The sequence below is a fragment of the Chelonoidis abingdonii genome, chromosome 26, assembly GCF_003597395.2.
Source record: "Chelonoidis abingdonii isolate Lonesome George chromosome 26, CheloAbing_2.0, whole genome shotgun sequence".
NCBI lineage: Eukaryota > Metazoa > Chordata > Testudines > Testudinidae > Chelonoidis > Chelonoidis abingdonii.
In genome coordinates this window covers 8,782,519-8,795,274 of record NC_133794.1, presented here as the reverse complement: position 1 = coordinate 8,795,274, position 12,756 = coordinate 8,782,519, and the positions used below count along the sequence as shown (strand labels likewise).

General features: G+C 65.5%; 1 protein-coding gene across 1 annotated transcript; it reads left to right on the top strand.

Moving 5' to 3' along the window:
- Positions 1–1,608: 1,608 nt before the first annotated feature.
- DDN (dendrin) lies at positions 1,609–5,469 on the top strand. Its single transcript, XM_032785662.2, is given in 4 exon segments — positions 1,609–1,914; positions 1,917–1,979; positions 1,981–2,237; positions 2,880–5,469. Coding segments are annotated over 4 exon segments (2,544 nt in total). The 3' UTR covers positions 4,798–5,469.
- The last annotated feature ends 7,287 nt before the right edge of the window (positions 5,470–12,756 follow it).

Here is a 12,756-nt window from a genome sequence, read left to right as displayed (position 1 = left end):
CCCTGCCTGACCGTGGCCCACTTCAGGAACCCCCTGTGCGTGGGGGGAGCAGGGGGGAGGGAGGAGGGGGACGGGATGACCAAGCTCAGCAGTGTCATCTAGAGCCCTCTTGGGAGGGGGGGTCTCGAGACAAGGAACATTGGGGGGGCTTTTATCCACCCCCAGTCCTCGCTCATCTCGTGCCTCGGCTCCCCTGCCATTGATGAGGCTGCCACAGCCCTGGCGCCTCCCCGGGCAGTGCTGAGCCAGGCACATTCCCTGCCGGGTGGGAGGCTGTGAGGGACATGGGGGGGGTGAGTAGTGACACCCGGAGCCGCCTGCTCCTGTCAGTTCTTCCGTCCCGGCGCCAGGGCCCTGCCGTCCTGCTGGGGTCGGGGTCCGAGAGCTGTGCGGGCAGGTGGGGCCGCAGCTCGGCGAGTGTGAAGGCACAGGGAGTTCCCCGGCCAGGCCGGAGCCCAGCAAGCGACGGAAACAGGCAGCCAGGTCATGAGGGGGCACTGCTGGGGCAGGGCTGAGGGGTGGGCACAGGGTGCAGCTGAACTGGGCCCGGTCTTGTCTCCAGCACTGGGCGCAGCCTGGGACCTTCCCGCCTTGGGGACTGGCTCCCGCTGGCCCAGCGGAGAGCCCTGACCCCGGCCCGGTTGCCTGGGTTCTCGGGCAGGGACCCTTGTCACCAATGTACACCCTGGCCAGGGCAGATCAGAGCCACCCCCCAGCTGCTCTACCCAGAGGGACAAGCCCCAGCCCAACTCATCAGGGCTCCCCCCCATGTCCGCTCGGCAGAGCCCCCCCAGCACCTCTGGGCAGAGCTGGAGCCCGGCTGGGGCCCGTTGCCATGCCGGCGCCTGGTTGCTAGGTTTTGCTCAGAGCCGGCGTGGGCTGCAGCACGTTGTGCCAAACCTTGTAATTTGTGCGCTTACTGCATCTCTCGGGGCGATGGGGGGGGGGGTGTCCCTGAGTAAAGCCTGGGGAGGCCTGAGCCCTGACCAGGCAAGACATCCTGGCTCCCAGCTCCCAGGCCCCTCTCAGAGCTGGGGATCGAACCCAGGCGTCCTGGCTCTAACCACTAGACAGAGCTGCCCCCTCCCCTGGCAGGGCTGGGGGGTGATGTGACACGGAGGGGAGAAGCAGCTGGGAGGCCCTTTCAGGTGTGGGGACAGATACCACACTCCCATCACCTTGCAGCAGCCTGCGCTGCTGTGCGGGGCGAGAGCCCCATTAACCCAGCAATGACCTTGCACGGGCCTCAGGCTGAGCTGAACTCTGCCCAGCTGGGCTTGTGGGAGGTGCCAGTCAGCAGCCACATGGGGGCAGCCCAGGATCTGGGGCATCCATTGGGAAGGGGGTGTCCCCTACCAACAAGCTCTTGCCCCTGGATCACATAGTGGCTCGCAGAGCAGTTGGGGAGCAGGCAGTATTCATGGGGTTCACCTGCAGGTGCTGCCATTGCCCAGGGCCCAGCCAGGCGCCCAGTGGGTGCCGGGGGGACCGGGGCATCTGCAGGGCATCAGGAGAGGGGCCATGTTGCAGAACCTGCTAGGGAGGGCTGCGTGTGTTTCAGGGCATGCATGTATGTGTGCGTGTGTGTGCGTGTGTGTGTGTGTGCGCATGCGCGCACACACGCTGCATGTGTTTCAGAGTGTGTCCACGCTAAGTGTTCTGTGCAAGTGTGCATGTGCTTGTGTGTGCACGCACATGCGTGTGTGCGTCTGTATGTGTGCATGCATGTGTTTGTGCATGTGCCTGTGTTTGTGCATGTGCCTGTGTTTGTGTGTGTGTGTGCGTGCGCAAGCTGCATGCCTGTCTCCCTGTGTGCACGCTTTGTTCTGGCTGCTGGCAGGCTGGCACTCACCCGCCCGCACAAAGCACTGCTCCCGGTACATGTTGCCGACACAGCCCTGGCACGGAGCTCCCAGGCTCGCAAGCAGCCCGTGGGCACAGGCAGCCCCCATCCCTCCCTCTCTGCGCAGCGCTCCCTCGGGGGCTCGCCCAGCTCACGGCGGCCGGACAAGCAAGTCCCCTGGGACCATGCTGGGCTGCCCGGTGCTGGGGGGCCATGGGCAGCGGGGGGCACCAGGCACTGGGCACCTGCAGATCTGCAAGCGGACGGACCTGCTGGTGGTTGAGATTAACACGGTCTCTTGTTGCAGCCACAGCAGTGCCATGGATCCAGGGCACTGGCCTGCGCGGGGCCCCGGCACCCCCTGGATCTACCGGAGCATCTCGGGGGAGTACGCGTGAGTCAGGGCCTGTCTCACTAGATCATTCCTCCCAGCGGGGGCGGAGGGCACCCCTTCGCAAAGCTTTCCCTAGGCCCACGTGCATGAGCAGGGGGCTGCAGGTCAGGAGTGAGGGACATCGGCAGAGCTGGGGAAGTGGGGAGCCCAGGGCTGGGAGAGCAGGGGCTGCGGGTCGGGAGTGAGGGGCATTGGCAGAGCTGGGTCGGGGGAGCCCAGGACTGGGCTAGAAGGGGGCTGTGGGTCAGCACTGGGATGCGTCTCCCCTTTCCCTGGCATCAACCCAACAGGGCGCCCCCCTGCACTGCTGCCCAAGGCTCAGAGAGTCCCATCAGTCACCCATGGCAAACCCTCTGCCTATCCCTTACCCCATGGGTGGGCACCCAGGGCACTGCTCCCTGCCGCCTTGGCCAGGAAAGCCAGGGGGTGTCTGCCAGGGTGGGAGGGGTAGTGCTAGGAGCAGGGTCACCCCATGCTCCACCCCAGTGTGCCCCTCCAGTTAGCGGGACCCCCCCCCACCCCACAGTGAGCTACCCGGGACCTCTGGGCTCCCCTTGCAAGCAGGCTAGCAGTGGGTGGGGTGGCCGGGTCCCCTCCCTCCAGGCCGGTCCCTGAGCGGGTGGGTCTCTCTCTGCCTCGCAGGTGTCGGGAGAAGCACTTTGCAGCTGAGCTGTGGCCAGCCCTGCGGCCAGGGCCCCGTGTGCACCAGGACTCCATGTGGAGCAAGTCGATTCCTCTGCCCCAGTCGCCCTCCAGCGGCAACCCCCGGGACCTGCGGCTGCTGGGGAAGGGGGCGCGAGGAGACCGGGATGCCCCCGGTGAGAGGAAGCCGAGGGGCGGCTCGGAGGGCAGGAGGGGCCTGGGCTGGGCGGCCCCCCTGGAGAGGAGGGGGCAGGGCGCAGCAGCCAGCATCCTGGGCAGGAGGTGGCTGGCAGGGAGTGCCATGGAGGTGCTCCCAGCTGGCCCCCCCAGCTACGAGACCCACATGCTGAGGCGGCTCCGGGTGGGGCAGGGCAACCGCAAGCCGAACGAGCCACAGCCCCCACCCTACATCTCACCCCCTGCCTATGATGCGCCCCATCGCACCCTCCCCACCAAGCGGCCCCGCGCTGGCCCCGCGCCACCAGCCGCCAAGCGGGGCCGGGCAGCACCCCATGGGAAGGGACCCGCTGGGGGCAGCCCAGAGCCTGCTTCCGGCTCACGTGGCCCCCGGCAGCGGCTGGCCAGGCTCCCCCATGAGGTCTTGGGTGGCTGGAGCTACCATGCCGGGTCAGGCTCCCTGGGGCGCCGTGCTGGGTTGGGGCTCTTGTGCCCGGGGCTGGAGGGCATGGTGCACTCCACGGCCCAGGGTGGCTCAGCTGAGTCCCTCTTCCGCCCACTCTCCAGCTCAGACAGTGGCAGCCACACGCTGCCCCGGGCAGCCGGAGGGGCGAGCAGGGCCCGCGGTTCCAGGGGCTGGGATGCAGCAGGGCCCGGCTCTGCCCCAGGCCGGCAGCGACTCCCCTCTGGCTGGGGCTTTGGCTACGCAGCCAGCTCCACGGGCAGCGCCAGGAGTGGGCAGCGGGAGGGCTGGGAGCAGAGAGGCCGGCCAGAACGCAGGGTACCCCCCTCTCCCTGTCCCGCGGGGCAGGCACCTGGCCAGGCCCCCACAGCCGGAGGCCGAAGCCGTCATGGGGGCATCTTTGTGATCGATGCCACCTGTGTGGTGATTCGTGCCGAGTACATCCCGCCCCCGCGGCGGGCGCATGTGCGGCTCCTGGGGTCCCCACCGCCCCGGGACCCAGCCTCTCCATGCCAGAGGCTGCTCCTGGCCAGCCGACCCCACCTTGGAGCCTCCGAGCGGGCAGCATGGCCCCCACCCCCTTCCCCTGGTGACGGCTCCCTGGGGGAGAGGGCGGCTTGGATCTTGGGGCTCCCTACGGCTGAACTGGGCCTGGGGGAGCCACAGGGGGCCCGTGCCCAGCAAGAGAACCCTGGGCGCTGGAGCCAGCAGGCGGGAGCAGCTCTTCCTGGCAGCCCGGAGCGGCTGCTGGTGGGCCCCGGAGTGCATGGGCTGCCCAGCCCAGCCACTTCCCCCAAAGAGCCACCTGGGGTCCCGGGGGCCAGGGAGACCCCAGGGGATGGCACCAATCCCTCTGTGGAGCCGGGGCCAGGTTGGGGCAGGGAGGTTCCTGGGAACGGTGCCAGTCGTGGTGAGCCGCAGGCCCTGCCCCCCCGAGCCCGGCCCTGCACCAAGCGCCCGGCGCTCTGCACCCGTGACCTGCGTGAGGCCGTGTCCCGCATCCGCCGCCACACGGCACCCGACTCAGACACGGACGAGGAGCCCGAGGGCCTGGCCCTGCGCAGCCACGTGGTCTGGAGGGGGCGCCCTCACCGTGAGGCCCTTGCTTACAGCAGCAGCAGCCTGGAGAGCAGTGGCTCCGACGCCACCGTGGTCCTGGCCAGCAAGGGGGCACCTCCAGGGCCAGTGCCAGAGGCTGGGGAGCCAGGGCAGGAGGCCTGGGGTGGGAGCCAGGAGGGGTTGGAGATGAGCAGGGCAGCACAGCCCAGAAGGGGGTGAAGGCGATGGAGGGAGCCTGCCCTGCGTGTGCGCCCTGCAGTTTCCTCCCCTCACCCCTGCCCACCTCTCTCCTTCTCACATGTTTAGGAGGGGCGAGCCTGGCAGGGCATGCCCAAGAGGGGCGGGGTGGGGCCTAGTGGGATGGGGCTTAGTGGGGCAGGGCCAAGCTGGCAATTCAAATACCCCTTAGATTTGGGAGGACAAAAATGACCCCCAGAAGAGCTCATCACCAGGGTGGGGCTGGGAGCCCAGTGGAGTGCAGAAAGCTGACTGAAAGGGGACAACCAGCTTAGACCCAGCTAGGACCCCCAGGCCGCGCTCCTGTGTAGCCTAGGGCGGGTGCCCCTCCCCAGTGGGGGTCAGGGCAGGCCCGTCAGAGCCAGCATGGCATCCCAGCCCCAGCACCCTTCCTGGCAGAGCCGTAACAAGGTATTTTAGCGCCTGTGGTGAGTGGTGTATTTGCACACACGCCCATTGGGTTTTTTCATCATTTCCCCCCCGTGGCTTTGCACCCTGGGCAGCTGCCCTGCTCACCCTGCCCTGGATACGACCCTGCCTGGGGGCAGTTAATGGAGGCGTCTGTGTCTCTACCCCAGCCTCTTCTGTGTGAATCGATCCTGCTGTAAAATGGGCCACAGAGAAATAAACCCCCTGGGGGCTTCTGCCCCAACCTTGTTGTCATGTCTGTGAGTTTATATCCTGACCAACTCCTTGCTACTTGCAGCTGCCCGGGCCCAGGACTCCATTAACTGTCCAGCTCCAAACTCCTGTACAGCTTTGCTGACAAACAGCTGCAGGGCTCTGTCCCAGAGGTGGTTGCATTTCAATGCTGGGTGAGGGATTCCCTGTGCCTCCAAACAGCTGCTGTGCCCCACCCCAGAGACAGCTGCATTTCATTGCTGGGTGAGGGATTCCCTGTGCCTCCAAATAGCTGCTGCGCCCCATCCCAGAGACAGCTGCATTTCATTGCTGGGTGAGGGATTCTCTGTGCCTCCAAACAGCTGCTGCGCCCCACCCCAGAGGCAGCTGCATTTCATTGCTGGGTGAGGGATTCTCTGTGCCTCCAAACAGCTGCTGCGCCCCACCCCAGAGGCAGGTGCGTTTCATTGCTGGGTGATTCGATTGTGGGACAGAGGCTTTGGGCTCCTTTTGAGTTGAAAGAACTTAATTTGAATCCCTGGTGCCCATGTTCCTGTTCCTGGCACCAGGGCTGAAACCAAATGCTCAGCGGAGAGCTGGTAGAAGAGCCTCCGTCCCGCCTCCGGTGCACTATCAAAATAATTTGAGAGGTGCTTGAGGGTGGCCTTTTCAAGAACCACACTAGAGAGGCGGACGACCCAATTTTCAATCCTTCTCTCACTGGCGCCTAGCCAGGTTCCTTCGGGCTGGGAGCTGGGCCCGCGGGCCGGGCCGCGGGGGTTGCCGGGCCGTCGGCTCGATTCTGGGGGTCTTTTGGGGGAGCTTTCACCCCACCCCCATCGCAGCTCCCCACCCCAGCAACGACTACTGAGAAATAATATGAGTCTGTGGAGGCCAGTGGCTGGGAGAGATACCAGGAGTCCTGGCTTTCCTAGACCCCCCCCCCCGCCTTCACTCAGTGGCCCCCACTCCCCTCCCATAATAGAAACCAGGAGTCCTGCCCCGCCCCCCCGCGATGCATGAATCCTGGGTGTGGTATTTCGGTGCTAAGGGAGGCGTGGCTCCCCGCTGGCAAGGGGGGCAATGAATGAGTGACACACCCCCACCCTTGCCACCTTTTGGTTTGGGCAGGGGCAGAGGGCTCTGACCTCACGGGGCACCTGGGGAGCTGCTGGGACTCCAGCGAGTGAGTCACCGGGGGGAACGATGGCAAAAGCCCCCCCCCCATGCTGGGACAGCCACCACCGCTTACTCATTCTGCCCATGGGGGAAGGATCCCCCAGCTGGAAAGAAAACAAACCGCACAACTAATGTGTCCAATTTGCACTTTATTTAAAACCAGCTCCTCCCCCACCCTCTGGCCCTGTCATTATCTCCCTGACACAGGTCTGCAGCCACCGACCGACCGGCTGGGAGCTCCAGCCCGGGAGCCAGGAGGTGCCATGCACCGGGCAATGAGCTTGGAACCCAGGAATCCTGGCTGATTCCAGCTCTGCCCAGCTGGAAACATCCCCCCCCCCCAAGTACTGGGAATGGAACCCAGGAGTCCTGGCTCCCAGCCCCCCTGCTCCAACCTGCCAGGGAGAGAACCCCGGAGTCCTGGCTCCCAGCCCTCCCACCTCTTGCTTTAACCCACTAGACCCTACTCCCTTCCTGTAATTGGAAAAGGAACCCAGGTGTCCCAGGCCTGCTCTAGTCATCCCCCTCTCCTGGTCTAACTCCTCCCTTTCCTTGTTTGTCCCCGTGGGTTGCCAGGTCCTGGCCCCAGGGCCGGTGCTTCCATTTAGGCGACGGGTGCCAGGATTTGAGGAGGTGGCATTTTGCCGCCCTTGGTAACAATTCTGCGGCGGGTCCTTTACTCGCTCCAGGACCCACCACTGAAGTGCCCCGAAGAGCAGGAGCGCAGAAGGACCCCCGCCTAGGGCGCCAAAAACCCTGGCACCGCTCCTGCCTGGCCCCCTCTCCTCTCCTCAGTTGGCTGGAGACCCAGCCTGGTCCTCGGTCCCTGTGCCAAGCCCCCCCTGCCCCAGCCTGGCCCTGGGTCCCCATGCCAACACCCCCCAGACCTCGGGGCAAAGATTCCAGCCCCCACCCCGGGCTCACTTCAGGGGACTCATCTCTTGCTGTCCTTTCGCTAACCCCGTCTCTCCTGGCGCCCCTGACTCCGGCCGCCCCCCCAGCCGACGCGGTGTCCCAGATTCCGGGCAGGGGTGAGCTCGGCTCTGAGTCACACGGGTAAATATAACCCCCAGCGCGGGATCCTGCTGCCAGCCACTCACTTTCCTTTTTTAAGGAGCCTTTTCGAGGTGGACTCCGCCCACAAACACAAGGGCCTGGCGCTGGCCCGCTCTCCCGCCCCCCCTGCAGTGCCAGCCCGAGCCCTATTTCAGGACTGCCATGACTTTCTCGCCCTGTTTCCTTTTAAAGGGACCCCAGCAGGTTAAAACCCGCACCCCTCGCCCCCCAGCTGGAGGGCTCCTGTCCGGGTGGCTCGGCCAGAGGCCCCAGGTACAAAGTTCTGCTAAACCTCGGCTGCTGGGATCCCGCGCTGCCCTGGAGAGAGCTGGGGGCTCTGGCCCAGAAGGCCCAGTTCCCATTGTCTCTGGGCTGAAGAGCTCAGCCGGTCACCCTGGCCTCTGGCGCACCACAGCTGGCTGAGCCAGATCCTGCATGAGCCACTTGGCTGAGCGCACCTGTGGGTCTCCCTTACTGTTCACTCTGGCTGAGTCCTGCCCATGGCCCCTGGGGGGCAGCCCCACATGCAGGCCCACCGTCCCCTGGCCCCATCCCCTGGCTCGACCATGGAAAAGGCTCTGGGTCCCCTGGCTTGTCACGTGACCTGCGTCCCAGAGCGTCTCCTCTCGGCTGCCCAGTTAGGCTGCCCCACCTGGGCACGCAGCCGGGCCGGACGCGGAGCGGGAAAGGTGGAGTCGTTGTGGATCGCGCTGGGTGTTGTGGGGGGGGCCAGTAGGGCTCAGGCCCTACCGTGCAAGAAGCTGTAGACAGAGACAGGAGCCGATTCCTGCATCACACACCCCGTCCTCCTTCCCCAGGGGTCACTTGCCACAGGGCAAAATGCAAACCCCAGAGGTGGTAGTTTGCACCCACTGGGGTAAGAACTGCCCAAGGAGCAGGTGGGCTGGGACACTAGTTTGGGGGGTAGGGAGGGGCACAAAGGGGGCCCATGGCTCAGGCCAAGGGGGCGTCTGCTCACAGAGGTGAGCGGTTTGGGGCCCAGCCTGTGGTACTTTCAGGGCCAGATTTCAAGGGGTGCAGCACAGCGATGGACCCCACCTGGCACTCAGCCGAGCTTCCCTGAAAACCAGGGGCCACTTGGTCCAACTGGCCTCAACTGATGGAAGCCCAGGGGCAGGTGGGAGCTCGCGCTGCGGCTCCTTCGTCCCTTGGCCCATCTGCTAGGACAGGGTGGATCCGGTGTGTGGCTTCCATGACACCTGGAGGGAGCTGAGACCCACCAAACTCGACTCACGGCACCGTCTGACGGGAACAACCTGCCGGAGCTGCCAACCGGGGCCCAGACTGGATCCAGCCACTCACAGGTGAGAGGCTCCCACCACCAGCCCACCCCACCCGAGCCAGCCTGGCCTGCTAGGCTACTCTTCACTGCTGCCCCCTGGTCTCTGCTTGCCCCATGCAGGGTGTTTCCCCATCAGCCCTGCCCCCCCACTGGCTCCAGGCTGGGGGTGGGTGGGTTTGGAAATGGGCCACAGAGCCCAGGTGATTGGTGCAGCCCTGCCCACCGCTGCTTGGACTAAACCCTGTGGGTCCTGAGCCCTGTAGTGCTGACGGCTAGCAGAGATTCTCCTCTGGCAGGAGTGGCAGGGGCCAGGAAGCTCAGACTCCTCTCCCACTGTCTCACCGGGTGCCCATACTGAGCCAGGCAGCCCCAGGAGCCAGCCAGAGCAAAGCCCAGTTCGGGAGCACAGGGGTCTGGGCTAGGCTCGGTTCTGCTCCACCCCCGAGCGGCGGGATGGAAATGCCCCCAGAGCCCAGGTGAAGCCAGCTGGGCCTGGGCGCTCTGAGCAATGGGGGTGTCAGGCCCCCAGGCACTGGGAGGGCGCCCCCTGCCCTGGCACTTGCCTGGGTCCATGGTAGTGAAAGCCGATGCAGTGAGCGCGCCACAGACTGAAGGGGAAGGCCGGGATGATGGTTTCCATGAGCTGAGCGCTGCCCAAATCCCTCCCAGCTCCCTGCTGAGAAAATGACCTTCTAAATCCAGTTCTGGCCGGTGCCAGAACCACAGCTGCCCTCGGCCCCCAAACCCAGCACGAGCCGGCTGAACTCCAGGGGGGATGGGCCGCGTCCCCCGCAAACCCTGCTCCCCTGTAAATCACTCGCTAGCTCTCCCGGGGCCCTGCCCCTGGCCCTGAGTCTGAGCCCTCCCCATGGCTCCATGGGTGCTCCAGGGCTGCAGCACCCACAGAGAAAAATGAGTGGGTGCTTAGCACCCCCTGGCAGCCAAGCTCCCCCCTAGCACCTCTCATCCGCCGGTGGCCCTGCCAATCTACCCCTGCACTTCCCACCGGATGCAAACAGCTGTTTCACAGCATGTAGGAAGGAGGAGGGGATGGGAGGGGGCGGGACAGGTTGGGTTGGGAAAGGTGGAGTGGGATGGGGTGGGGCCTGGGATGGGGCAGGGGGTTGGGCACCCCCTGGATAGGAAGGAAAGTTGGCACCTATGCCCCACGGCACTGTCCCCAGAAGCCCCGTGTCCCAGGGGTGTGTGTGTGCACATGGGTGTGTTCTCACACATCCCTCTTGTGCGTGTGTGCTGCAGCTGCACGGGGATGTCTGTCCCCACACTGAGCACGGGCCTGCCACGCAGGCGTAAGTGCGTTTGGGACCTGTGAACACATACAGTGGCATTTCGGTGCTGGCAGAATCTGTGTGTATGGATCGTGTGTGTGTGCACACATATTTGTGGGTGGGTGTGAATCACTGGCTGTGTACGTGTGCACATGGTGCTGAGTGTGTGTGTCAGTTCGGGTGTGTGTATGAGAGGTGGTAGGTGTGTGTGTGTGATGCACACAGTGTGGTGCGGCAGAGGACACACAATACACCAGCTGTGAGAGGGGCTGACTCCGGCTCGGCTCTTCTTTCGCTGCCAGTCGGGTGGGCCCGCGGACTCTCCCTGACCTTTGACCCCAGCCATGGCCAGGGCGGTGGGGGTGAGCGGGCGGCGGTGCCCACAGGTGGGCTGGGCGAGCTGGCCAGGGCCCCGGCCACACAGCCTCTGACTGTGCCGGGTGACACAGGAGCTGCCCGCTCCCGCCGGCAGATCTGCAATTAGGACAGATCCCAGCTCGACCACAAGCCCCAAATTCCCAGCGGGGGCCTCTTGTCTGGGATGCCCGGGGCAGCGCAACGTCACTGGAGCGTTTCCACTGCAACCCCCGCTGCAGCTGGGAAAACTCCCCCTTCCCTGGGGGGCAGCTGGGAGACCTCAGCCAGGGCAAGAGGGAGCGGCCGGCTCCCCCAGTCCCCCTTTGCCCTGTTGGTCTGTCCAGCCTGGTATCACCCCCCCACACTGGATCTAAGCACTGGGCCCGCCCCATGCCCAGGGGGTGCTGGGAGGAGTCCCCTGCATGCCTGGCATAGAGTGAGCGCTTGGGTATCCTGAGTGTCAGGGCCCCAGGCCATTGGGCCCAACCCAGGGACCTGGTGTCTGGCACGCCGGGAGCAGGCCGGCAGGGCAGGGCAGGGCAGGGGGAAAGGAACGTTACATGGGACTTGGGGGGGCAGCGGAACGGGGCAGCGCTTCTCCCCCCGGGGGGGTGGGTCCTGCACCCTTAGCCCCGTGCTGACTTTCCAAACACACTGAAATCCACACAGTCCCTCGGGTAACTGACCTGCTGCCCTCTTCCCTACCTGCCCCCGCGCCCCCCTGGCAGCGCTCCTGCCCTGCACCCGCAGCACCCCCTGCTGGCACCATGCTTTGCCCGCTGCTCTCTGGCCCAGCTGAGTGTGACTCTGGGCCTCTGTGCAGGAGAGACACCAGCGCAGCGAGTGGCCGCAGCCAGTGCTGAGCGGGGGGCCGGGGGGTGCCATGAGGTGTTGTGTCTGTGGTGAGACAGTTGGGGGGATCCAGATGTAAATCCACCACGCGCCGGAGGGAGCGCCTGAGTCACAGCAAGTGGCCGGCCCCAGCCCGCCCCGTTCCTGTAACGCCCAAGGCTGGCCAGGCAATCTGCTCCCAATTTGCCTGGCCTGGCGCATCCCTGCAGGGCAGACAGGCAGCGAGAACCCCCCCACTTCACCTGATGGGCAGCTTGGGGGGGGGGCAGAGGACACTCAGAAAGGCGACAAGTTTGGCCAGGTCTCAGCTGCCTTCCAGCGGCTGGGGATGATCATGACCCCCTTTCCCCACCCCTCCCATCCATGGGCCTCCCCTACTCTGGAGCTGCGTGAGCTATTTTCTGTCCCAAATGGCTCCTTCCCGGCATGGCTGAGCCGCAATCTAGCCCTGATTGCAGGAAGGGCGCGATGTCCCTGCTGCCGCATCAGCTGGCTGGTTGCCGATCACCAGCTGGGGCGCAGTGGGGGTCACAGCAGGTCCCACGCACCCCCCCAGCTGGGAGCAGCCCACGTGCTGTTTGCCAAGAGGCATTTGCGTGTGTGTGAACAAGTGTGCGCGTGCACCCCTGTACACACGTGTGGGTGTTTGTGTGTTCACGTGTGTGTGTGTGTGCGGGCGCACACCCAGGCCTTGCACCCCGTTGTGTGTCTGGAGACCCCGCACTCTGTCTCTGGTGTGCAGTGAGTCCCAGGGGCCTGGCTGGGGAGCGGGCCCGGCCAGTGTCTCCCCTGCCCCGACCTCCCTCCCCACTGGCCACACACGCTGGGGGCAGGGCCGGGCAGAGTTTGGCCTCTTGCTGAACTGCCCCGCGCCAGGGAACGGCTCCCACGAGCGAGTGGCACGCCCAGGGCCCCGACTCACCACAGCCGGGAACAGCTGCTCGCTCAACCACAGCCACCCTCTCAGGCCTGGCTCCCGGCCACGGGGCCTCGGGCATACGGCGTGGAGCCAGTGGGGGCCAGCGCCAGCAGGGCCTGGCCCCTGGGCGAAGGGACTGGGGGAGGAGCCAGCTTGTCTCCTGCTGGGCCAAGCAGGAGTGTGGTGCATGGTGGCAGGCTGGTGCCCAGATACCAGGGTTGTGGGCACATTGCAGACCAACCAACAGAGCCCTTGTGCAACTCACATGTCTAACAAGCCTTGGGAGGGGGGATGGCTCCATATGCCTGATATTTATCCAGGCAGGTTGGGGGGCGCAGAGCTGTGGGGGGGGGGGGCCCTGGGGG